The 27,738-nt window shown below is 40.2% G+C and overlaps 1 protein-coding gene across 1 annotated transcript; it reads left to right on the plus strand.

Moving 5' to 3' along the window:
* The first annotated feature begins 317 nt into the window (after nucleotides 1-317).
* Nucleotides 318-17,614, plus strand: lnpep (leucyl/cystinyl aminopeptidase). The gene is made up of 22 exons (XM_033619236.2): nucleotides 318-764; nucleotides 3,572-3,666; nucleotides 4,786-4,988; nucleotides 5,827-5,938; nucleotides 6,445-6,702; nucleotides 6,969-7,159; nucleotides 7,441-7,579; nucleotides 8,731-8,865; nucleotides 8,990-9,110; nucleotides 9,211-9,362; nucleotides 9,455-9,568; nucleotides 9,661-9,792; nucleotides 9,970-10,104; nucleotides 11,179-11,339; nucleotides 11,424-11,512; nucleotides 11,600-11,783; nucleotides 11,942-12,098; nucleotides 12,940-13,124; nucleotides 13,341-13,502; nucleotides 14,105-14,245; nucleotides 14,352-14,433; nucleotides 15,147-17,614. The coding sequence occupies exons 1-22, from the start codon at nucleotides 737-739 to the stop codon at nucleotides 15,276-15,278; spliced, it is 3,108 nt and encodes a 1,035-aa protein (XP_033475127.1). The 5' UTR covers nucleotides 318-736; the 3' UTR covers nucleotides 15,279-17,614.
* Nucleotides 17,615-27,738: the final 10,124 nt, after the last annotated feature.

Here is a 27,738-nt window from a genome sequence, read left to right on the forward strand (position 1 = left end):
TGCGATTATCTGCTTGGTTTTCGTCATTAAACTCATTTCTATAAGGATTCAGACGTGGTTGTAGATTCAAAGTAAATGGTTTAAGGCTAGGGTAAGGTTTGAGGTTAAGTATTTTACGGCTGGGGTTAGGATTAACCTCCATTTTATGATGCAAGGGAAAAACAATGTTCTCACAAGTACAGTAAATATTATACGAGTGTGTGTGTGTGTGTGTGTGTGTGTGTGTCAGTGTGCGCGTCATACGTCCTGGCCCCGCCCCCTGTCTGTAACATCCAATAGGATGCCTGTATTGTAGGTTGATGGGAGGTTGTCAACAACTGGTCGGGGAGGAAGGAAAGTGGCATTTGCTCGTTCGTTAGTTTACCGAGCATGTTAGAGTAAGATTTAATTTTTGAAAGATTTTACGTATTTTTAGTGCACGGTTTGATTTTTTAAACAACCCCGACGCATTAATGTTTTTGTCAACTGAAAAGCTATGGGCGATAAAGTTATGGAAATTAGCTAACGCTAGCTAACTGAATGTCTTTCAGTCAGTTACATTTGTCAGAAGTTGGCTAGTTCCAAGCTAGCTACTACGTAGCTAACGTTACAACAGTGAGGATAGGCTGCTATTTATTGTGAGCGTCTGATAGCCTGCGGTGGGTTGTGGCCAGCTAAAAAAAACATCACGTCTGTTGAGCTGCCGTGAACGTGTTTCCTTGTTTTGGACGCGGGGAGCTGTCTGAGATATCCCACCATGGATCCATTTGACAGTAACAGTACAGGTAAGGAAGGGAGATGGTATATTCAGTAACAGCAAGCTAACAGCAGCAGGCCAGCTAATAACTAACGGGACATTAGCAGAAAGCTCACTAGGAGTGACATTCACCCGAGGACACATGTTTAGAGGGGTGGGTCTGACTTTACACAAGACAAGCCTTTGTGTTTTCTACGTGACCGGTTTCTTTTTTACAGTTGGGGATTCTCAGAAGCTAACTTAATCAGTGTCAGTCTGTTGATGGTCCTGCAGAGGCATGATAACATTTTACTGCACATGACTGTAAGCACAACGCAGGATGGGCTGTTTGTAAACCTTGTTGTTTATTCATGTAATAATATGATATTATTTTAACTGATCAAAGCCAATAACAACTTTCTAACAGCTTAAACAATGTCTGTCTTGCCTCAAACATAGTGTGCCACTTGTCTGTTAAAACACAGCAGCACTGTTTGCCCAGTTGAAGCCTGGTGGTTTGATAATAGCTATGTTTTGTCTTGGTGTGCAGAGCTGATAAGTCATCCTCAGCTCAGCTCAGCTCAAGCAGCCAGCTGCTTTATAACCTCAGCTATGGTCCCAGGGTGTCCATGGCTTTATTAAAACAAACAAAGGGCCCAGTGCACACACTATATTCACCTCAGTGGATGTTATTTTATTCGAGGTAGGTCTCAGCCTGGAAGAGTCAATCACCAAATCACAGTTAGACTTCCTGTTTTTTCTGTCTTTGTAGTAAATGCCCAAAGTCACATGTCATAATCACACTTTGATCAGATATCTATGAAGCAGATGCTTCCTTTCTGTATGTTTTTAAGCAAACTGCAATGGTATTGTGACTCTGTACTTTGCATCTATGTAGTGTGTCTGTTTGAATTAGTTGTCAAACCTGCCACCTTGCACGCATATATTTAACTGTATTTTTGCCACTCCAAGGTAGGGTTGAGAAATGTTTTGAGTAAACAGGAAGAGCGCAGTCAGCAACGTACATGCTCTGCTGCTGTATTTACATAGCCTGAACAAGCTTGATGAAAGTACAGGAGGTGTTGGTTGTTCGCATTTGCCTGCCGTGTGTTCTTATTGTAGTCTAGATGATGATCATCACATCAACTACCTCTCTCATCTGAACATGTCATTGTGCTTATATGAAATACATTTAACCGTAAAACAATTAGATTACAACAATTATAGGTTGATAGGTTTTGCATGGGTCATATTTTTATCATATCCTTCTCTGCACATTACACATTACCTACTACTTAGTGCTTAGCCTATAAATAGAAATTCATACCACAGCAATGTGGTTGAGACAGGGACACAGTGACAGCCCGTACAGTGTTGTTATCAGAAACACTGTACAGGACAGACAAGGAACTAAATTCACCTTGTGCATTTCCTGGACTCTTGTCTTCTTTTTGGGGAGCTGAAGCTCACCTTTGTTTGGTGCCATTGTTTCTGTGTGAACACTGCTTATTCACTAAGTGTTTACTGTCTGTGCTTTCCAGTCCAATCCATCACCAACTGAGACTGAAAATGCATTGTCCAAGCCTGTAAAAGCATGAATGGAACGTGACGCAAAACGGGAAACTTGCATTGCTTAGTGTTTTTTGTTATTATTAAGTTAAGGACGTTGAACATGCCTCTGATTGTTTCAAGAATTACTGAGAATTACTGAGGGGAGAATCCAGCTGCCACAAAATCACATGGATTTTGTGAGACAAGGCATAACTCTTGTCATGGTGCTGAATATGCAGGTTAGAATGTGGAAACGGCAGTAGTATGTGATAAGGCCAGATGATGAATATTCAATGTATTTGCTTTCCTCTGTTTTTGAGCAAACTTTTTCTCTTTTTTTCAATTGAATGAATGAACTGTGAAGGAAATGCAGAAGTTTCTGTCTGAACAGATTTCAATACACCAGTATAGTGTTGCATGGTATACCGGTACTAAAATAGTACGCGGTACTAGAGTATTCCAAACGGTACTATACTGCATTTGGAAAATACCGGTACTTTGAAATTGATTCAATTCATTAATTTAGTTAATTTATTTTACTCATTTATGCACACAAACACCTTTCTTGTTCCTATTGGAGCACAGATTGCGCAAGTGGTGTGTATGACAACACCTGTATCAACATCTGCAGCTGGCGCACGTGAAAAAAGACAAGAGAAAGTCTGCCTCGCAAAGGGAGACAAAATGAGACAACACAAACTTGGTGGAACATTTAAGTTACCAAACCGTGACGTCCATACCGAGGTACTCACCGAACCATGATTTTTTTTGGTACCGTTACACCCCTAGTATTTATTGTTCTAAAGGTTTGTATCCAAAAGGACTTTTCCTTAGGAAAAGTACTGAAGAGTATCGAAAAGTATCGAAATTCATATTGGTATTGATACCGAAACAAAGATTTTGGTATCGTGACAACACTACACCAGTACTTTAAAGTGTCTGTCTCACCAGAGTGATGAACCAATTCTGTGTAGGTCAGAGTACCAGGAAGGAAATGCGGTAGGAGGTTTACCAACAGGAAGCTAAGGAAACTCAGTTAGAGCTTTATTATACAAGGTTTCATGATGCCTGCACACAAGGTGACAACAACAAACCTTTGTTTTAAAAAATGGCTTGTTGCCGTAACTCTCCTGCAGAAAACTCTGAAACTCCAAATACCACAATAACATTTATGTTAACATAAAGTACTGTGTGTGTGTGTCAATGTATAAATGTTCTTATTCTGCTTTCTCTCTCTGTCGCACCTCTCTCATTTCCTCTATTTGAGAACCCTCTATCTGATTTCTCTTCCTTCGTGTGTTGCAGACCGAGCCAACCTGCCGAGGAACATGATTGAGAACAGCATGTTTGAAGAGGAGCCTGATGTTGTGGATTTGGCCAAAGACTCCACTGCATTTCCGGTATTCTTCTGTCACCTTGCAAAATGCATGCAATGCACACCTTCATTTTAAGGACCAGCCCTGCTCAGTAATTTGCATATCTCTGAATGCATGTTTGCACCACCCTGCACAAGTGCTTTCATCTGTAAATTTGGTAGTGTGAACAGATCACAGCGGTATAAATAACGATCAGTTGATTTGAGAAAGGATGACACTTGTGGGTAGCCAGTGATGATCATTTGCATGCTTTCAGCTCAATACATCTTTGGTTGCTATATTATTTTAGATCTGTCAGCAGCAGCTACCGCAGCTATCTGTGGTCAAAATTGTGAGAATTACAAATAGGAACTTCATTTTAGCATGAGAACGACGCTGTATCTTGCTCTTCAGAGCTACAGTGACCCATTTTCCCCATTTAGCTTCTGTCAGGTACAGACATACTGTATCATAAAGCCCCATAAACAAAGTCTTACAGACCTTTAGTTTATGGGGACTGGGGACTGACATTTTTTTATCCAGTCGCTTTAATTACAGTGCTTTTTTCCTCACAAAACAAAAGCTTTACATAGAAAACAGACAAACCTAAGTAAGAGATTAACATGGTGTTCAAATATTTAGGCTTTTAGAAATCAAAAACAAATGTTTGATGCACGCTCAAGACATGTTCAGAGCAGTAAAGAAACACCCACACCTTTTAGAAAAGAAGCTCAAAAATAAAAAGGCAACATGTGTCTTGGATAAGAAGGCATGTGTATGGCTTCCTGTTTAACCCAAGCCCCTTCCTCCTTCACTGTTTGATACCCAGCAAACCCTCTGCTAATTTCAATGCCCATTCACATCTCTTATGGTTAAGATCTTTATTTCTGCATCAGCTGTGATCCTAATAAAAAAAATACCCCTAACACTCTACAGTCATTATGATTTACCTTTCATCTGTGCCCTTTGTTGACAGCCCCCCTCTGTCATCATTTTCCATTATTGCTGTCTCTGCTCTCAGTCTCCTTGCAGCCTCCACATATGACATGTTATCCTGTGCTAATTAATTTATTTTAGAAGGCAATCCAGTTATTACCATTATATGGGAAACACTGCACAGCTTAACTTCAGGATAACAGAGTGTACTGTACTTGCTCTCTGCAGACGTTTCCTGCTCTTGACCCAGATGAGGTGGTGTATGAGCCTCGTAGCTCACGGCTGCTTGTACGAGGCCTTGGAGAGAACGACATGGACGAGGATGAGGAGGATTGCGAGTCTTCAGCTCGTCTGCTGGGCATGTCCTTCATGAACCGTAGCTCTGCTCACAGATCCAGCTCTTCCCCGTACACCAGGCAGGCTCCACCCAGGTAACGCACAAAAAAAGAGGTCGTCATTTGGGAAGCTGTGCGGTATGTTGACATAAAAAATCAAGGTATGCCTTGTGGCATCTTTGTCTCAAAGCAGTGCTGCATAAGTAATAATGTGTTATCATATGCAAAGCCTCTGGTCATGTACAAATGTTGGATTTAGGTGAATATGTTTAGCTACGTTTCTAAAATTTCCATATGAAATAGACACTGAAGAACTTGTGTTATTTTTGGAAAAACTATTTTGAGATGGTAAAGCCTCACTGAGCCAGTAACTATAGATGGAAACAATAAACTCACACTAGCAAACACAGCACCATGGGTAATTTCTGTGGACCCAATAAAATCTTTTTCTTCTATGACCTCACCTCTGACAGATTTACATAGAATCATAAAAGAAGCTGTGGTGGTTTAGGTGAACAGCTTTCTCTTAGATTTTTTAGAGAAATATTTCCTGAAACTGCAGCTACCTTCAAAGTGCTGTGGGAAACATTGTGGTTAAAGTTGCAGAGTAAAGAAGCAAAGCCATGTTAAGTAAGATGCGAAAATTTAGAGTTGGTGTACCTCAGTGTAATATGAAATATAGTTTTAATCACAATATAAATATGTAAGGAGAAAACATCTGAAACAACCATACTGTTTAGGAAATCCCCAGAGCAGTAAAAGTAAGCAGGAAATGCCATCCCATTATTAGACAGAATATTTTTTTGTACAAATTGTGCAGCCTTGCCTCACTGCATAATAACTGAGTGCACAGAATGATTATTATAAGGTGTGTTCAAATTTCAAATCTCTTTCACAGTTAGAGTAAGTAATGTTAAACTCTTTTTGGTCTCAGGTCATGTTCACGACCCTCTGCCCGCACCATGGTTGTATGTGTGTTATTCCTGGTGATAGTGGCCTCTATGACCATGGTACTGTACTTCTTACCTGGATGCACCTTCACCAAGGTAAGAAAAGCATTCAGAAGTTCTGTTTAGGTAGGTTTTGTGACAATGTGTTGATAGCTAGATTGGGGCGGCAGTAGCTCAGTCCATAGGGACTTGGGTTGGGAACCGGAGGGTCGCCTGTTCGAGTCCCCGTCCGGACCAAAATATGGAGCGTGGACTGGTGGCTGGAGAGGTGCCAGTTCACTGCCGAGGTGCCCTTGAGCAAGGCACCGAACCCCCCAACCGCTCGGTGCGCCTGACCAAAGGGCAGCCCCCTCACTCTGAGATCTCTCCACTTTGTGCATGTATAGGTCCTGTTTGTGCATGTGTGTCTTTCAGACCTGTGTGTTAATGACAAGCAAGAGTGAAAAACATTGAATTTCCCCTCAGGGGATTAATAAAGTAAATAATAAAGTAAATAAACTAAACATGACTTTCTGTTGATATCTTTGTCAGATTATTTCCCTCTTTAAGTTTTCTCTCATATCCATTTCCCTGGCTGACCCCAACTTTCCGTCCTTCTGCAGACGGGTTGTCCTAAAACCAACAAGACCGCTCCAATGGAGCCAGTCTACCCTCTCTCCACAAACGGTGAACCATTTCCATGGGCACAGCTCCGGCTGCCTCGCAGTATACGCCCTCTTAATTATGACCTCACCCTGAATCCTGACCTCGACAAGATGACCTTCACCGGCCGCACTGTCATCACCATGTCTGTGCTTCACAACACCACACGCATTGTCCTGCACAGTGACAATCTCAACATTACCAAAGCTACCTTCAAGGTGGGATTGGAAGGGGTTTGTGTGCAGATGGCTCTGTGTCATGACCTAGATGTACATTACTTTATGCAAAGATGTCTTTTGTGCCTGAACAAAATAATTGTTATCTGCTATTTTAATGGTAAATAGACAACAATTATATAGCACCTTTCTAGTCATTGCACATAGTGTATTGCCAAGGATGCTTCAGCATGTGGATTGCAGTGGCAGGAGATCGAACCACCAACCTGAGCCATAGCCATTGTTAACTGAAACTTCCTCTCTTCCAGCTGGGTGATGGGAAGGACAGTGACGTTACTGTACTGGAGTACAAACCCAGACAGCAGATAGCTGTTCAGTTCCCCAAGGATTTGAAGGCAGGCCAACACTGTGTTTTGACCCTGGATTACTTTGCTGACCTCTCACACACCTATGATGGTTTCTACAACAGCTCTTACACTGATAAAAATGGAAACAAAAGGTACACTTGACTAACTTACTGTTCTGTAAGTGCTTCCCAACAGCTGAAAGATGTGCTGCAGTATAAGGACTTTATATAAAGCCTTTATAGAGACGATCATGTGTCTTTCGCAGCTAATCTTATGACCTTTGGCTCAACTCATGACCAGACACTAACAGAACAGTGCTTTAAGAATAACGGAACAGTTAAAAACGGGTATCGGAGGCTGTTTTATGGATTTCACAGCATTTATCTAATTTGTTATTTCAGCATGATTATGCTCGTCTCTCTCTTGTCACCAGGGTCTTAGCTGCAACCCAGTTTGAGCCACTATCAGCTAGGAAGGCCTTTCCTTGCTTTGATGAACCAGCTTTCAAAGCCACCTTCCTGATTAAAATCAACAGAAAACCAGACTATATGACTCTCTCCAACATGCCTAAGGTACTGTAACATTGATTAAGTCCTGGTTATTTTTACAACATGGCATGAAAGACACCACATAGTGTGCTAAATGGCTTTAGCACAAACAAAAGATTCTTTCTGAAAATACCAAAAATGTAAATGGACAGTAGGGATGCAATGACACATTGATTTGGATTGCTAAACCGTTTCAGCTTTAAAGTATCCAGTATAATCGATGCAAAGTGACACACCTTTATTTTGAAAGTCCCATGGCACGTCTGTGTCACTGTTTCCTCCTTCCTAAACATTCACTCAGTGCCAGGGGCTTAGTATGTAGGGGTGTAAGAAAATATTGATACGCTTGGGTACTGTGATGTTATGCTCTGTGATACTGAATCAGTTCTCAAAAACACTACTGATTTTTATTTGTTTACGATTTTTTAATTTTCCTAATTTGTTCACTTAATGAATCCTGCAAGCATTTTTATTTTTAAATGTGAGGGAAACTTTAATTCCTTTGTTCAGACTGCACAAAAAGTAGTGCCATGATGTTGGATGTTAGAGGGACTAAATACAAATACAGAGCCCACTGTTCTGATTAAAAAAAAGTTAACTTTTTTATGTAGTAAACTTTTTTTTATGTATATGGTGGTGTGTTATTTATCCAATGAAAGTTTAAGAAAAGAAATGTCATCATCAAGTTATAGCCTTGTTATATTGATTTTTTAATAAAAACTTTAAATTGTATGCCCTCAATGTCAGTTTTCCCTGTGGTATTGAAATAGGTATCAAATATTGATGTTTTTGTAGGTATTGTATTGAAGTTCTTGTTAATTCCAATATTGTGACGACACCGGCAAAATGTTGGGTTTATGACCTAAAATTGTTTTGTCTTTGTCATGTGCACAGAATTCATTCTCTGCACCCCAAGATCAACTACAGCTGAACAATTACGTCGTGTGTGTCATAGACACAATATATAGTACAACACTTCTGTATGTGATGTCACTCGCTCTGTATTTTATATCACTTCTTGTCTTGAGGAAGCAGTGGGTCATTCCTGTCCCTACTGTGACTCGTAAAGTCTTAGCGTGGGTACAATTAAGCTAACAGACCATGTATTGTGTGTTTGCTTGAGGTGCCGTATTTATTAGTTGGTTGTAATCTTGTCATTATGGTTTGTGTTTCAGGCTACAAGCATACCACTTACCAATGGCCTCATACAAGATGAGTTTGAAAAGACCAGTGTCAACATGAGCACTTACTTGGTGGCCTTCATTGTGGCTGATTTCACCCCAATCAGCAGAAATGTCTCAGGAACTCTGGTAGGTTTCACCCAACTTTTGACTCCTTTTTGCTTTCAGTGCAGGTGGTACAATTAAGTTTTTGATTTAATATTCTTTGAGTTTGTGTTTTTGTTGATAAACTACCTGTATCTGTGTGTTTTAGGTGTCTGTGTATTCTGTGCCGGAGAAGAAGGAATACACAGACTATGCGTTGGACACAGCCTCCAAACTGCTGGAGTTCTACAACGACTTCTTTGAAATTAACTACCCCCTCAAAAAACTAGGTGAGTATACACAGACACTTGCACACTATTCCCACCTCTGAATTTTTGTCTTTGCTCCTTTCTTTACACACCTGCATATGCTCCCTTTCTCTTTTCTTAGACTTGGTAGCCATCCCAGACTTCCTGGCAGGAGCCATGGAGAACTGGGGACTCATCACTTTCAGAGAGACCAGCCTGCTGGTGGGCAAACAGTCCTCTCCTCTGGAAAAACAAGTTGTTGCCTCTGTCATAGCGCATGAGCTCGCTCATCAGGTAGTTGTGTTTGCCTGTGTGATTGTGAAAGCAGCAGATGTAGTGAATCTGCTACAGCTAGTTTCTGATCTGTTTCTGATGTTGTGTTGTAGTGGTTTGGAAACTTGGTAACAATGAGCTGGTGGAATGACCTGTGGCTCAACGAAGGCTTTGCCACTTACATGCAGTACATGTCGCTGCAGACAGTGTTGCCCAAGCTGGACATTGTAAGTTCACATCTGCCTCATATATTTTACAGCAGATAAAGCTGTGTGCCTCACTGTGTACCTTTTGCAGTAAATCTTGTGTTTGTTTGCAGGGTAATTTGTACCTAGCAGTACGCTTCAGAGCCTTGGACAAAGACGCACTAAACTCCTCCCACGCTGTGTCGACTGAGGTTAATAAGCCAGAACAGGTGGAAGAGATGTTTGACTCTGTCTCCTACGAGAAGGTACACTTTTCTAATTTATATATACATAGATACATAGTTGCAGAGTTCACTAATTCACTGGACTTACATCTCTGTGAGAAATTCCTCTACTGGACCTGAACCTCAGTTGTAACTGCAGTTAGTGCTCTGTTTTTGATCTGGACATGATCACTGATGCTTTGTATCTCTGTCTTCCAGGGTGCGTCCATTCTCCTGATGCTGAACGCCTCTCTGCCAGGGGAACAACAGTTTAGAAAGGGCATCATTCAGTACCTGAAACAGTTCAGTGGATTAAACACAGACACTGACGACCTCTGGAACAGCCTGACACAGGTGTGCGCGCCTTTTTTCGTTTTTTGGCTCAATTGACAGCACAGTAGAGTAGTACAGTAGTTTATCACTCAGGCTACAGTTAACGTTTAACTTCCTTTGTAATCTGTCAGCCAGCCATGTGGCTAAAATATACTCTCCCTGATATATCAAATGCATTTTGCTGGTTTCATTGTTATCATATAGAGACAGAGTGCAATTAAGTCCTGTCCACAACGGAGGGGAAAACGCTCTTTGTTGACTTTGTGAAGGTTCCTCTTTGTCATTTCTGTCCACAAAGCAGTAGATGATGTCACAGTAGCTACGTCCATTATTTTTACAGCCTATGATTATGAGCTGTGGAATGCCTGTTTTTTTTATATTTGTTGGGTTAAATGAAAACTACCTGATGATTTGATCAAATTGTTTAAAATAACAAAGCATTTCACTTCTAGACTTTCAGTGGCATAATTTCTCCAAGATAGACTGACAATATTGGGTTTATCTATGTACCTTTTGCTCTCTGGTAGACATAGGGTGCTAAAATAATCCTTTGACATGCTGGAGTCTAAAGTTTTCAGTGAGGTACAGGCCTTTTGTTTGAATTTTAGCCCTTAGTTACATATTGTAGCGCAGGTTGTTTTCCCCTCTGATGGGTGTAGTTTTCAGAGTGTGATGCATTGCACTCTATAATGGGTGATCACTCAGAACTGGCTCAGGAGCTGCATTAACAACATAAAAGGCAGCAAATGACTTGTGATAACAGTTGATTATGTTCTAACTTATTGATCCCATCTCTTTGCTCACTCCCCTTTGAAGGGAAGTCAAAGCACAGAATACTGTAGATACAGATGGTAGAAAATTACTATCATAAAGGTATAAAAACTAAATGTCCTGTTTATTTTTGCCTCTGTTAGTTTCCCCTTTGAGTTTGGTTTTATAGAAATTGTAATCTTGAAGGTAAACCTGTTTCACCTGAATTTCAGACCACTGCCACAATTATTTTCATATATTTCACAGAAGAAAAAAATCTAAAAAAAAAAAACAAAAACCATTGAACATGCATTTGACTGAACAGATTTCTCTTCCTATTGTCAGGTCAAAGTCTCAACGCAGCACCAGAATGTGTCAGAGATGATGAGCTCATGGACATCGCAGAAAGGCTTCCCATTGGTCACTGTAAGCCGATATGGAGATGAGGTGACCCTCACACAGGAGCACTTCCTGCTCACATCTGACAGCGCCATGCGTACTTCCAGGTGGGTTACATTACCACACACACACAGACACACAAACAGGTCATACAACCCCATCACTCTAACTTTAATCTGCACTCTCTTTAGCTTGTGGAATATTCCAGTGACGTATGTTAATGACAGCTGTAGTTCGGCTCCTGAGTGCAGACAAATGTTCACTCTGAAGACCAAGTCAGGTAAAACACAAAACAGTAACTTTCAGCAAGTCAGGAGTCTCGAATCTGGAGTACTGTGTCAGATGGTGAAATTCTGTGTGTTTTCAGGCACTCTTAAGGTTCCAGAAAGTGTAAAGTGGCTGAAGTTGAACTACAGAAACACAGGCTTCTATGTCGTCCACTACGGAGATGAGGGCTGGGCTGCTCTCATAGATGCTTTGTCCAACGATGTCAGTGTTCTCACACACGAGGACCGTGCCTCGCTCATACACAACATCTTTGCTCTCTCCAGGTATAGCTGACAATATAAATAGTTGTTCTTTGAGTTGCATTCAGGGACAGGAGAGACTGAGGTAGAGGAGTGTTTTCCAATTCCTGTATTCAACTTTTAAAAAGCTTTCATTCTCCACCTTTCTTTTTGCTCCTTCACTGTCTAAACTCTTGAAATAGACTGGGACGTGTGACCTTCCATGAAGTCCTCAACCTGTTGAAGTACATGTCCAGAGAAACTGAGACTTCTCCTGTGACAGAGGCCTTGTTACAGCTCAATGGTATCTACCGGCTGCTCGAGAAGAGACAAGAGCACCTTCTTTTGCCCCGCATGAAAGTAGGCAAACACGCACACACACACACACACACACACACACACATACACACTTTCAGACATCTAAATGACAAGTTTTGTGAATAAAGATGTCCTGAGCCATGCTTGTGAAACTCATTCAGATTAAGCCTTGAAAATCTTCAACTGTTTGTAAGATTTGTTTTTTTAATGAGTGTGTGGAGTATGAAGTGTTAAATTTATATAGTTGAAATTTGTCACTATGCTTTGGATATGGAATTAAGGTGTTTAACAGTAACATAAAGACTATAGATTTTAAGCAGTAAATATTAACCTTTGATAATAAAAAACATGTCTTACAACAAAATAAGCAACTTTTAAGTTCTTAAATTTTCCAACACAACCTTGAACTTTACTCAAAAGCCCTTAAATTTAAAGCGCCCGCCATTATTTCATTACAGAGTACCTCAATATCATTATTGTGATGATATTGTAGGGTTGACTATTGTTAGACAAAATATTTATACAGCAACAGTTTTGATAAATAATCATCAGTCATGTGGAAATAATGACCAAGTGGGTAAAGGTAAATAATAGAGCAGCTAGAACAGTCTGGTACGTTCAGGAAATTATATCACTTGACTGTAATTCAGCCTTTAAAACCAGGAAAAGACAACACATTCACAATATCAATAATCTTAGAAGCTATCTAGTCTCATGTCATGGTATCGATATATTATCAATACGTTGTCCAGCCCTAGTTGCATCTCTACAATACAAGCTGACATCAAAAGTCTGTGAAAATTCATTAATTCTTGTGAACTGTTTAAATGAGTGTAGAGTTTCTGTGTGCTAATGTATCCATGTTTTTTCTTACATATGACAGACCTATATTCTGCATCTGTTTGGTTCTCTGATTGAAAACCAAACATGGACAGAGGAGGAGAGCGTGTCTAAACAGGAGCTGCGCTCAGCCCTGCTAGAGACAGCCTGTAGTCTGGATCAGAAAGAATGCATTCAGCATGCCAAGGCCCTGTTCAAACAGTATGTCGAGTCCAATGGGACCTTTCGGTACGTATAGCACACAGTTTATTTTTGAGTTTCTTTTCTGGGTCACATTGACAACAACAGCAAGGTGAGAGGAGCAACCCAAACATCTCTTTAGAGACAGGGACGGGAGAATGGCACTTGATTGAATTGAAATGACATTTGAGCCATTGGCAGTAAACTTAATTTTGGTGCACTTTTAGCCTGAAATAGATTTGTATCTTTTTATGTTCTCGGTAGGATCCCAGGCGATCTGCAGCAAGTTGTATTTAACGTGGCTGCTCAATCACAAGAGGGCTGGGAGACATTGTTCGACTGGTACCAGCGTGTCACCTATGATGCAGAGAAGCGTAAAATGCTGCGGGGCCTAGCATCCACTCAGAATGCACGCAGTATAGTATGGTAAGTGCTTGTGTGTGTGTGTGTGTGTGTGTGTGTGTGTGTTGCTTTAAGCTCCGGACCAAAACCCAATACCTTCCCTTGAACCTGCCGGTTTGGGTCAAGTATCAAATCATGTCGTGCAGAATCAAGTTTTTCAGTGACCTCTAAATTAGCACCAAAATGTGGCAGTGTGTAAAAAAGGAAATGCTTCTAAAATTAAGTCAGAAAACAAAGACACAGATACCACCATAATTTAGAAGTTTTCTTTGGCTCCAATATTTGATATTTGTAGTAGGATTTAATTTACAGTACTTTGGTGCCATCGTTATCGTGATAATATTGTATTGTACATATTCGTAAGTAGTCAGCAGAAATTGTTACACTCATCTTAGTTACTTTGATTACAGTTGAGAGCTCCAGCTACTAAATCACCAGTATTTCAGACAACAAACAAAAACATTTTTTCCTTGTCATAACTCTGTCTGTATTGAGTTTTTTGTTTTCTTAATTTGTTCGTCCTGAGACATGTTTGTAATGTACCACTGATGAACAGATGGCCTGAGAGGCAGTTTATTCTGATGCTGTATGAAAGTGAGCATTTAACACTTTTACAATCCTTCTAGGATTCTGAATGCAGGTCTGAGGGGGTATATGATCCAGACGCAGGAGTTGCCTTTGGTCATCAGCACTGTGTGTAAGGGCTTCACCGGCTACTTGTTTGCCTGGGATTTCATACAAGAGAACTGGGACCGCCTCATAGAGAAGTAAGTAGTCCCTGTCGGCTCAATACAAGTTATCGCTGAGATTGAATTTCAGAATTATTTCACATACAATGATAAAATGAAACAACATCTGTGTTTTTGGCTGTAGGTTCCCTGTGGGCTCCTTTGCCATCCAGACAATCATCAAGTCTGCCACCTCTCAGTTCTCCACACAGGCACACCTCAATCAAGTAGGTTTTTTAATGTTTGTTTTTATGCCTTCCTCAAATTTGGCACAAATGTCCACTTGAACTCAAGAATAACCTCATTAGGTTTTGGTCGTCAAAGGTCAAGGTCACTGTGACCTCAAAAAAACAACTTTTTGACCATAACTCTAATATTCATACCCTAATCGCTAATTCTGAGGAGATTTCAAAGACATGTCTAATGCAATAAAATGATGAAGGGATGACATTTTATATCTGAAAGGTCAAAGGCTACCTTCACGGTGATATCATAATGTCCTGCAAAAACACTTTTTTTTGGTCATTATTCAGCATCATAACTCAGGAACAGAAGGGGAGACATTTGGTCAGATACTGAATTGGTGACACATTACTGTGCTGATTGTTTAGGTCCTCTGTGCTCAAGTCGAGGATGTGTGTGAGGCATCCATGTTATAGAATTTGTAGCTCCTTTGCAGCAACATCCGCATTTGAAGCATTGTCTACTGTCATGGCCACATATGAGTGTGGACAGACGTGGACGTTAAGTGCAACCTGACTGGTTGGCAGAGGTATACAAAAGGACTTTTTTTTTTCTAATAGAATAACATGTAATTCTGCTGCGTATTTGATGGTCTGTGCGCTTGTTTGTGGGGAGATGGTGACTGTTTACAGAATTCTTTTAATGTCCTATGCCGAATGACCTGGCTAACACCTCAGCATGTGTGTGTGTTGTGCAGGTTCAGAGTTTCTTCTCCAGTCTGAATGAACGTGGCTCTCAGATGAGGAGCGTGCAGGAAGCGTTGGAAACCATCAGGCTCAACCAGCGCTGGATGGACAGGAACCTGGCCGTACTCCAAAAATGGCTGTAATACAGGCGCTCCATCCAGTCTCTGCCCCACTGACAGGCAACAGGGGTGTGTCGTCAAGACAACAGCAGCGTTTGCACTATAGTAAGACAGTGTCTCTTAACTCCCTTTATCCAGGCCAGAGTACTAATCACAGCCAGAGGTTGTGCTCTACCTGGGTGGACAAGGCGTTAGATCTTCTGAGATTGGTCCTGTGAGTTGTATTTGCTAGCTCAGGGTGGCTCTGATCATGTGTCTGACAGGAAGCAGTCGGATGCAAACACACACTCCTCACACTTTATGCTGTTGACCAAACCTCTCCTTTGTGGCTCTCATCTAAACCTCATGCCTGAGCAGACAGTCATTCTTCACCCACACTCCTTTCGCTCAGCCTGCTCTCAAGCAGTCAACTGTACGAGCTGTGTAACGGCCACTTCAACAAGAGCAAGTACGAAGAATGTCAACATTACTGTGTTTGTATGTTTCGTCAGTCAGTCCCGGACTTTATCTCAAATCTTTGGATATATGTTGATGCAGCTGTCAGGGATTTCTCAGTGATGAGAATTTGAAATCACAGGTATCCTAGAAAGGAACTATTCTTTAAATTAACCTTGTATTGCCGTGTAATGAAACTTAGACACTCATGCAACCTGAAGCTTTGCTATGTTTGTCATGATTTGGCTAGAAGATGGGTTGGGTAATTGATGGATAGCTTAAAATACCAAACTTGTGTTGCCATCAATTGAATGTACTGAAAAACCTTCCCACTGTGTACAGTAGATGGCGTACTGTACAACAGCGCAGGTTTAAATCAACCAATGTGTCTTAGTTGAGAGCAGACAGTGCACGCTGGAGCCAAATGTTTCTTTCTCCATAAGCCCAGTTTAGCTCCGATCACCAGGTTTCTTTCTGATAGCTTTCTGCCTGCAGTGCAGTCGCCGCACACGCTCATTCTTTAACACGGTGTGCTTGTAAACTTGTAATTATAATGTAAATATGCTCAACCCTACAGCATTTACCCCTGCGAGTTTGGATGTACTGTTTTAAACATCTTGACTTTTAATATTTTAGTATTTGCTTTGTGTCATGTATATAGAATGTAAAGAGGAAATGTATACGTAGAATTGACCGAGAGTCTTGGTCAAATACTTTCACTGTATTTCTTGATTGAGACCACCCCAGGGAGGTTGTTTGCTGACGAATGTTTGTGTTTTAAGGGCTAATGTGCATATTGAAGATACAAAGTGTAAAGAAGAACATTTATATTGGGCATGACTAATCTGTCCAGTAAGCTGCTCGTCAGCCAAATAAAAACACATAAGGTTTAGAAGTTACTCCAATGTTACCCGGTCATGTTGCTCCTGAGAATGAGGGGTAGCTCATCTATTTATTGAGTGTGTCTAAACATGTTTCCAAGATTTTATTTGAATACAGTTGTACACTCATCCCGAGCTTTATTTTATGTGGTACTGCGTACTTATCCACTCCATCACTGTCGTAAATATTCAGGAGAATTGAGTAAATATGGGAGATTTTATTTCCTTTTTATCCCTTGCATCTTCATGAGACTTTCATCTTTGCTTTTTATCATCTTTGGAAGTCTATTTGTCTCATTTATGTCCTCAAAAGTGTCTCAAATGCAACACACATTGGTTAAATCCCTGGTACTGTTACCTCTTCCCTGTGCACAGGTGGGAAACCTTTAAAAGGCTCATGTGTTTGTTGCTGCAATGGCGACCCCTACTGGTTGGTTGAAGTAACTGCCAGGAGGAGTGGGAGCAAGGAGACCAGTGAATGTTAGGGATTATTGTTGCAGTGTAAAGGATCCCAGCACAGAGACTTGTGTATTCCAAACTGGGAGTCTGAATCTGTCTAAGGGTAGCAGGAGTATTGCCATTGACTTGTTCCACTCAGTCAGACAGTGCAAATATTCATCAAGAATTTGGCATTTGAGATTATGCCTTTAAATACACATCTAATGCTTTACGCCCTGGCTAATTGTGGATCGTACCATTTTACGGTGAAAAACTTTTTCCAGCTGCCAGCAGTGAGATGAATTATTCAGCTTTATTGAGACTCTGGGACTTTGATGTTCCAACATATTTTAGTTAGAGAGTAACTGTTTCATGTGAAGTCAGTTGCAATAAGCTTTAAGAGATGAGAATTGCTGATGTCATTCAGGTACCAGGTTCAGATGAAGTCGTTGAGTCAGTGATGTGGTGAGAGGATAGTACCACATGTGCAGTAAAAACCCAATCAGATGTTTTTTTGTTTATGCACTGGGATGAAATGCTGCAGATGCTTTTAAAACTGTGTTGCTCTTTATGTGAATAAGATATAAATAAAAGTTGTTTTATGAAGATGTTGGATTTTCTTTTTTTCTTTTATTGAAATGCAAAGAGAATACGTTAGTTTTTATTTCAAATGTGAAAATAAATAGAAATAAAAATGGAGATAAAAATATTTAAGTATCAAAACAAAACAAGAATACCCAGCAAACATATCTGGTAAACAATATAAGTATTTCATGTCTGAAAAGGAGCAGGAAGAACTGAATACTTATCAAATCCTGCCCTCTTTTTGACTCATTTATTTTATCATTAACCTTAATATTAAATATGAATATTCTCACTTTCTGCTGCAGCGTTCACCATACACACCTCAATCAAACCCATTAAAGCAATATAAAACTTTAAAAATACAACAGTAAAAAAAGTGTCTATGACAGACAACTAAAGATGATGCAAAACAATGTGTGGCAGATTCTACATGCTGGTGAGCCTGCAGCAATAAAAGGAGGTGCTTTAGATAAAGTTGCACAAAAGAGCCTGTAAAACCTCCAGCAGGGTCACTAATTGACCCCCAAATTTCCTCTGGAGCAAAACCTAGAACTAAAAATGAAAAATCTAAGCAGAGGATTGATAACTCTTCCTCCTCATTGAGCTTCAATCAAGCGCCTCTTCATTGAGCAGGCTTGGAGAGAGTATTCTGGCCTGCACACAGCAGTACAGGAGAGTTTCTAACTAACAAGGGAGTGTTAGCTATTTTTACAGTATAGCTGAGTGCTTTCAACAAACAAATCTTCCATTACATCAACTCTTGCACTTCCTCATGTGTCTTTCGGTCAAGAACTGGTCTTGTCTGTCACATACACACTAACAGGTGACCTATAGATGATCTCCAAAATGAGGAAATGAAACAGCACATAGACTCACACTTCAATTTTCAATTTTTCCAATTTTATCTTCTCTTGCTTACTGCTAGGAGACAGTCACCGTCAGAACACTACATACACATACTAATACAAATGATATGAAAAATGTGATAGCTGTTAAATCTGATGAAAGCACACCTCTACTTTTAACCTTACAGTTCTTCTTAAGTACACTTCTTGCAATGCAAACATCTTATATTTTAAGCAACAGGTGCAGTTAACTGCTTTGTCATTACTATGATCTCCTTCATCATTCACTACTCTTCATCAACATTTCCTACACTACAAAACCTTTAAATCACACCCACTGCGAGGATGCTTGCACAGTGGAACGCCTTTTACATGATGCTTCTCAGTTTTACCACCAGAGGTCTTTCAAGCTCTTCCGAAAACTCACTGGTTCCCATTCATGTTTTCATTTGTTTGGATGTTATATGACATAAAATGTGGATGTAGATTGCTTTGTGTGTGTTGTGGGAATGATCTTTTTAAGTGACTCAAAGCCATAATTGAAACCATCACTTAAGTTCACGTCTGTAAAAGACAATAAATCATTCAGTGTAGTTATAAAAGGGGAAGTTTCATGCTAAACAATTGCAGGTATTTGTGTATTTGAACAAAGTTCATTGTGGCAAACTGTTCCCTCTATGTGCGTGTATTTGTATGTTTTAGAAAATCTGTTTTGTGCCTTGCAGACTTGTTTTGGCCGAGGGCCACACAGCTGGAAGACATCATAGCGTCAGTATTTTTACCCTCATACTTTCTTTCTTAGCCAGTTAACTGAAGTGCACAAGGTATAAAGACAATTGTGGGCTTTGTATTGAAATAAAAGAAGTCCAAACCATGATAAATGAATAAGCTCTATGCTGTGTGAGCTCTGACAGACACCTGGCCCAATATATTGTCTTTGTTTGTTTGGAGCAGGAAGATGCCATCCATGCACTGAATGGTTTCTGTTACTTTACCCTGAATGGGGGCCATGAACCGTATTTTTTGTGGACTTTTGACCCAACATTATTTTTTATTTGTTAGGATTCATAGCACATTGTAGCATTGGGGTACAGAGCCATGATGAGACACTGTTTTTTTTTTTCTTTTTTTTTAATTACCTTTTTTGGAGCTATTTTTGAAAAAAAAATATCATATCTAAATATTTTTTCATTTCATTTTATTTTATTTTAATGAATGATTATCAGATTAAAAATGGATTAAATCGAGTAACCACTTTTGTTTGAGTGTCCCAACTATTTGCAATCTTAAATTTGTATGTAATCCCTTAACACACACTTAATATACAGTTAGTGGTTTGTATAGAGGGATTGAGCTCTGTTGTTTTATTTATATCCTCAAGTCTGTAAGCCTTGTGAGGTGTCATAATGTTGGTGTAAGTCTGTTTAACATTAAAATCAGATCAAAATACTCAACAAACTTATAGCCAGGCTTCATATCTTCTGCACAAAAATCCCAAGCAACTCGCAACTGTGGATGTCAGATAAATATTATGTAATAAAAAGCAGAGTTCTGTACACATTCATTGAACCAAAACTCAAGACACATTAAATATAGAATGTCCCGTCTGACATTCATTGGATTAAAAGTTTAAAGTCTCACCAAAAATGAAAACTCTACTACCAGTATTTTGAAACTGAAGTTGAGTGCAGTACTTGTGCATACGCACTTAGTTACGTTTTGCTCAATATTTTTACATCTGGGCGGTGTTGACGTCTGTCAGCTGATATAAATCTTTTTTGTTACAGAATGCAGACACCAGTAAACAACATTATCAGAACAATCACACATGAGGTGATCTGCAAAGTACAATCTTCATGTGTACATTGAGATCAGCAAAACATGTAGGGTTATGTGGGGTTTTGGGACATCAGTGAAAGTATAATAAAGTATACTAAACTATACAATGAATAAACTATACTACTAAATCCACTTCACATTAATCAAAATCAGCCCCCTGGGTAGTTGAAATATGGCTAAACATCTAGTTTAAACAGCTATTTTGAATTTTGAAAATGTTAGAAATGGATTCAGCATCCTTAGTAACTCCCCCAAACCACTCCAATACCGTACATATTATTGCTGAAATATAGTTTATAAAGGTGATTATGCTAATCAATGCTAATTATGCTGATTTCTGTTTTTTCTGATTTGGGGTATAGTGACAAATTTAGGCCGAAGCAAGTGTAATTTCCAAGACAGAGAGGTCAGCTTGGGCTCAAATTAAAGCTTATCAACTTGGGAATTTTTCTATGTACAAGTGAAGCAGTGATATTAAACACAAAGTGATAAAAAATGAGAATTTTTTATGAGAATTTGTCAAACGGACAGTCCTTCTTTTTGTATTTTTGGGGATGTTGTGTGTGATATTTTGAAATGAAATGGCAGCATGCCTCCTGAATCTTATTTGCTTCTCTCCCCTTTGTGTCAGGATACTCCTTCCCAAATTTCATACTTGTATGACTATTCATGCCATCGTACTGCCCTAATATTTGCATTTACATCATTTTGCATGGCATGGCATGTCCCAAAAAGGGGTTTTGGGCCCCCTGAGGCAAAACAGCCCGAGTTAGGGGTGCTCGTTATCAACTTGTGATGGCCCAAGGTTTAGGCTAACAGGAAATGATAATGAAGAAAAGGTAGCAGAGAACATCATGAGGGCTGGAGCTCATGTTTATGCACACATCCATATTCTAGGACAGGAGAATAAAGGACAGAAATGTTACAAAGCAGATTAGGTTGTTCTATCAGGCCATATCAGTCCAACTTGGTCTGGACACGTACACACTGCTGATCACCAAGAAGATGCTAAATACATATAGGGCAGTGGGCCAAGAGTTGCACACCTATTCTATCAATTAATCAAACAATCTGCAAATCACTGTTGGCCACATTCAGTCACATTCTTTGTTAAAAGCACAACAACCATTTAAACTATGCAGCCCTGCAAAATGGAAATGTCAAGTTGACATTATCAGCCGAGCTGGTTACGATCACAATCATCTGCCTCTGCAGCCTCAGATTGATCTGTGTGATCCACTGCTGTTGTGTTTTGAATGAGGAAGTGTGAACAGCAGGTTAGCTGGGTGACTCGCTGGAATTTGCTGAAGGCTTCCTGTCCGAGAAAACATGTTTGCATTTTAAACAGTTACATTGAGGTGGTATTTCTAAAGGTATTATTAATCACCTGGACTCCCTTGTGTCCTCTTCATAGACTTTGGTTTTGTCTTCACACCATTCAAAGTGTTTGGGTTTAGGGTTCACAACAACACATTCCTTCATCCTCAACTCTTCAGACTTTTTCTCTATTTTTCTCTTTCAGCATTTTTTTTTCTCCTTTGCTGTGAAATAGTGGCTATATATCAGCAACATGAAAAGAAATGTGGCTGCTTCAGTTTCTACGTTTGTTGAGAACTAGTCTGTAGGTGTTTAGTGTTTTAAGCCAGCAGAGTCAGCTGGAGATGTTAGGATATGTTCAGTGAGTATGTTCCACTCTGGTGACTGGAGGTACAGCCTTGACCCTTGTGATTAAAACCACTGTACAATTTTGGGTGTAACAGTCAAGAATTCTCCTCAGTAATGATGTTGTTTTGTTTAAAGTACTTAGGTGTGAAGCTTTATGATGGGATTAGGTTATCTTTATTGGTAAAGAGCTGAGTTTGGCTGTTTGTGCCATTTCAGAGTTGCTGGTTTTGTCATTACACTTATGTAACAGGATGACATCTCATTATGAAATGATACTGCATTCCTGATCCCAGGAGGCAAAGGTTTTTTCCCTCTGGCCGTCTAACCACTTTTACAAAGGCAGCCCTTCAGCCAGTCGTCTGATAAGACTGGCTAAGTCTCTTTGGTTTTGTAATAGCCTGCATGTTACTGACATGTTAGACAAACATGGCTCACATTACATAACCTCACCTACGTAACCTATTTGACCAGACACTGCATAGTTACTGTGCTGCACCACCACACATCTCTCTGTCTACAGTACGTCTGTGGGCTCTGGACTCGTATGAATGATATTGTTACAGTTCAGCATGAGCTAGGGCTGCACAAAATTTACCGTCAGTTTAATTAAGCCCAAAAGTCCCCCAACTGGGGGACTTTGAGAGCGACTTTGCAAACACAGTGTGACAATGCACTGAGTAATGCTGCATATCAAATTAAACAGCAGAACCTGGGCTACAAGGCTGTAAAAAACATTTTTACATGCCCCAAACACAGCTCAAACAACAACTAAATAAACAACAACAAATCCAACTGCATACAGAACCGATATCCCGACCCACTTGGTATATTTCGGGCTCTAACTCGACCACACATGATTCAAAACACACGCCGTTCATCTCAAATGAAAGCTGAGACTCCGCTGTTTCCACACATATGCGCCAAAGCACTCTACCCCAAAGCATCAGAGAGCTACAGGCCAAAGAACAACAACAAAAGAAATCTTTTTGCCAAAATATATTTGTAATATCTCTCTTACCTTGTTGTTTTGATGAGAAAAGCACATTCTGCCATTAAATCACACTTCATTCCCGTTTACCGGATGTTGTCCGTTATTCAAATGAATCTGGGCGGAAAACTTGACGGCCGGAGGTTCCGGGGGGAAGCATAACAATGACCACTCACAGCAGCTGACATCGCCCCACAACGTGTTCTGCTGACTCTGATTGGCTTACAGTGCTGTCAATCTCATTTTGGTGGGTATAGCGTCATTCTATTGGCTCTATGGAATCAAACGAGGTGTCAATCACTCAAATCGGCCAAGCTGTCAGGGAGATACGGGCCTCCAAAGCTCTGGATAGAAACTCAGTTTCAAATGTAGTAGGTGTGTATTGGTCAGTTTGGAGTGGGATATAGAGGGAAAAAACTAAACGCACAGTTGTATGTGTATATCCTAAACATCAGTAGGGATTTACAGAAACAAAAAATGAAAGATATAGGATTGTACATGACAAAAATCACATGCAAACATGATGTAATTTTGGAGAGCTCGCCTGAATTTTCTGTACTAAAACCTCTCTAATATTGTTCTGCTTCACTTTATCAGAATCAACCTTCGCAGAGTTAATGTTCACATATTGTACTATGATTTGATAGAGGTTTAGAGCTGCAGCTGCATCATTCCAAAGGGATACTCATCCTAAAAATGCTTCTTTTCTTTTTTAGGCGAACCTCAAAATGTTTTATTTGTGCTGTGTGCCATCTTCATTTACTCTTCATATATAACACAGAGATATATTCATTTCATTATGGGTATGCAATTTTCAAGCAGAGGCCTATAAAATAGGCTTAGCTTTGGTGCAATAAAGGTATTGCAAAAGACTGCTTGAACTGCACGTCTATATATTTGGCCAATCCGAAGGAGCTCTTCTGCCCTAAATGACCAGATGTAGATGCAAGGGACTGACTGTGAACAACCAGTCTGTGTTGAAATAGTGGCCTCGGGTAACTTGAGGCCTGGTAGTTTATAAAGTATTTCTCATGTCACAGAAACCACTGAGAGTGCAATTTGTGTTTCAGATGATATTATCATAATTTCCATGGTGTGTAGGAGTTTTTGTTCTGGTGCTCTGTACAGATCTGACACCTGTCAGCCCGCCCACCTGTTCTTGTCCCCGACTCTCTGGAGCTCGGCGTTTCCCAATAAAGACAGCGAGGTGGTTTAAAACAGGGTTAAACAGTGGGCACTTCAGTTCATACTGTACATGTGAAAAAACAGGGAACTTTCTTGTGAGGCTGCACAAAGCAAACTGAACTAGAGACCGTCTTGCAATGGGATCACCCCAGCTGTGATACAGCGATCCACGTCTCAAAGCAAATCTGGGCCAGGCACGTGCAGCCTCTTCCCTACTTCCTAGTCCCTCCTCACACTCCCATTTGCGGTGCCCTTGTTCGGACCACACCTATCCTTGCACGTGGCCGTCTTCACTGTGATCTCAACTACAAAGCTGTAAAGTTTCGTGACTGCACAGTTGCAATGTTATCGCACTGACAAATAGTTAAATACATGGCAAAAATACTTGAGGCAGTTACCGCTACAATGGGGGTCACCATGACCACATTTGCCATGAGGGCATGCACGTACACAGACTCATAAGGTGAAAAAATACCAACTGTTATAACACTGTCACGGTAGTGGCTGGATATTATTTGTTGAAAAGGTGCCACATCATGATAAAGTTATGATAGCTGGTGGTCATATGACTGTCTAGGCACTAAAAATGCACCTAGAGGTGGAGATGATATCTCAATCTGGTTATAAAAGAATTTGGTTTAAAGACTTAAACAGGCCTCGAGACCACAAATTAATTATCATATTATTCTCTCACCATCTTTGAATCCAATTTGCACATCATCTCTATATAAAATATATTGAAACTTGTGTTTTAGAATTAACTCTTGCTCAATAGGTCTTATCTTAAGTTACTATTCATCTGAGAAGACAAAACCCTGACCCAGTAAGGCTGCATGAGGTTAAAAATATGCCATGCTGCTATAAATCACGATGTTATCATGGAATTGACATGATACACATTCAACAGAAAACTGTCCCTAGTCACTGTTTGTTCACCTCATGGTGGTTGCACTTGCTGACCTTTAGGGCCGCTGGGGGCCATTTGGGTGCCCTAAGTTACTGAGAGGGCCTAAACTGGGAGAGGTAATACAATAGATATACTTATGATCGATGATGATGATATTGGGCGGTTTTGGCGCCCCCTCCAGCACTAGTGCCCCACCATAGACTTTATAAATAACGGAAGCAGCTACTGTGACATCACCCATTGGTTTTATGGACTTCTGTTTGGAAGCCTTGATGTCGGCATTACATTTTTTTTGGAGCCGGAAGTGACCATTTTGGGTGAGAGGCTGGCACTGTGGAGAAGCAAGGGATGGCTCTGACTGAGGCTGAGGACACTATCAGGAGACAACCTGTCATTCAAAGCAGCCCACCCTTAATTATGCGTAACTTTAAGTCTTAATAACATGTAAATGGTTGAGTTATATAAAAACTCACCCTGTACCGTTGTCATGAAGGGGAAAATTAGCTATACAGACCAAAATCATTTTTTTGTACCAGGCTGTAAACATGTTTATTCCTGCTGTAAAGTTCGGCATTTATACATGGGGACTGACTGGCTTCTGGAGTCAGCCTCAAGTGGCTATTTAGAGAATTGCAGTTTTCGGCAACTTGGCAAAAGTTGGCTGAAGGTTGGTAGAGGGAAGACTTTGCGGTTTTGTAAAACGATTCATTGGGCAGATTTCTGGAAGCTTCTGGGTAGTTCTGCTGCACCTGGTTATCTGATCTTCTCTTAAACCTATCTTCATACCTCACATTCCTGGATGGAGGAAGAGGGCCCTGCGAGATTTTAGAAATGTTAAGATTACATATTTTCACCACTGAAAGTGTCTCGTGACTCCAAACTGTGTGAGTTAACTGAAGTGCAATGCTGGAGATGACCAGCCCTCCCTGCTTGCACCTATGACAAGGGCAGAATTGTATTTGTGCTCTAGCTGCCCTCCAGTTCAAATGAGCTAAGATCTGAAATAACATAAAAGTGTTAATCAATGTTATCGTTAATGATTGCAGTGAACGGATACTATAAGAGTTATGTGTGGAAACAAGAAACAAAGCCCGAACTCAAAACTAGCTGATGGTGGCCTGGATAGAGAATAGAGAGATGTCAATGTGAAAGCCATTTAATGGGCCTGAGGTCCAAACTATTCAGCTGTAGAAAATTTTCTGACTTTATGTCTCACCTGCTTATTGGTCCCTGAATAACATATACACTCTTTAAAGCTTGACAGTCTTCCATTCAGCTTCAGAAAGCACTTTTGTATTAAACCACTAAACCTGATGCAATTATCATTATGGTCTTAAATTACTTTTATAATAAGATATAAAGAAATAAAAGTACTTGTGTCAAATCCTTCAGACATTCTCCGCCAATCTCACCTCACGAACTCTGCACCGTTCAGAGTAAATTGAAGGTGTCAGGAGGAAACTATAGCTGGGTAATTTGAAAAGAGTGCTGGAGTGCACTCATAGTCAGAAAAGCCATGACCCACTGTGGTCAGGTTTCTGTGGTTAAAGGACAAACCTTCTGTTCTGGATAAAGATAGAAACCTGAAGGGCTCAGACATCCTTATCAATGAGGACTTCCTTGAAGCCGTCCAACAAAGATGAAAGGAACTAATTGTAGCGATGACGGCTGCTCGAGAAAGAGGTGATTGATTACTTAACCACACATCTACAGCACATTATTCTCTACACACGCCATTGCTTACAACAAATGTGACTTTGAAGGCCAGGTCTTTCAGCCCTTTGATGCCTCTGCAGTTGACAATTGCAGCGGCTTCCCTCCCACGTCACTGTTTACGTCACATGCTGAGCTACACGTTTTGTTACTTGCTCACACCCACCATTGCCCCGAAAAAGGCGCATTCTGTATAAACAAAAGTAAGTAGGCGGCATTTTGCCGCACTGATTGGGCTTTCCTCAAGTACCACAAATAGTTTCCTTGCTTTAAATCACAGTGTAATTTATCCCTGTCTTTCATATTGTAAATTTTGGTCCTTCAGAAAAGTTTTGTTCGGATAGCAACCCAATCAGAGCCATCCACCTCATTTGGTCCTCCATTTCAGAAACTTTAGATTCTTGCTATTTATGACCTACAGATTTCTCAAATTTGTGTTTTTATTTATGATATATTTAAGTGAGGGCAATATTCATGAGCATCTCAAGACTTACTCTAAAGCCAATTCAAAAGTTCATTCTTATCTAACTCATCAATTTTCAGATCTTCATCCTCCTAAAAGGTCAGTTTTCTATATGATCTAAGTGTGCCAAATTATGGAGTGCCTTTTCCCATCTGGCAAAAACCAGTTTATTTGTTTCACTCTTAGTGACATGTAGCCTTTTGGTGCTATTGCTCAGGAGTCAACACAATGTATAAATCAACATCTTCTTCATAGTGACCTTTACACACTCACACACACAGAAGCCAAAGAAGCATAGAAAAAGGCAGGCAAATGCATTTTCATGTTTGTTTGACTAGATATACTAACCTTTGCTTTTCAAAGGAGCCACAACTGAGAACAATTTTATTTTGGGGCAACAATAGCCCACAATACCTGCATTAGCCTGATGAATCAACAGCCAGTGGTTCCTCTGCCGTCTGTCAATCAAAGCTTGAATATGCTGAACAACACGTGTGATCTGAGGATCACTGGTGCATGTACATCACTGTAGATTACATC

Source organism: Epinephelus lanceolatus, chromosome 9 (genome assembly GCF_041903045.1).
Source record: "Epinephelus lanceolatus isolate andai-2023 chromosome 9, ASM4190304v1, whole genome shotgun sequence".
In the NCBI taxonomy this organism is placed as follows: Eukaryota; Metazoa; Chordata; class Actinopteri; order Perciformes; family Serranidae; genus Epinephelus; species Epinephelus lanceolatus.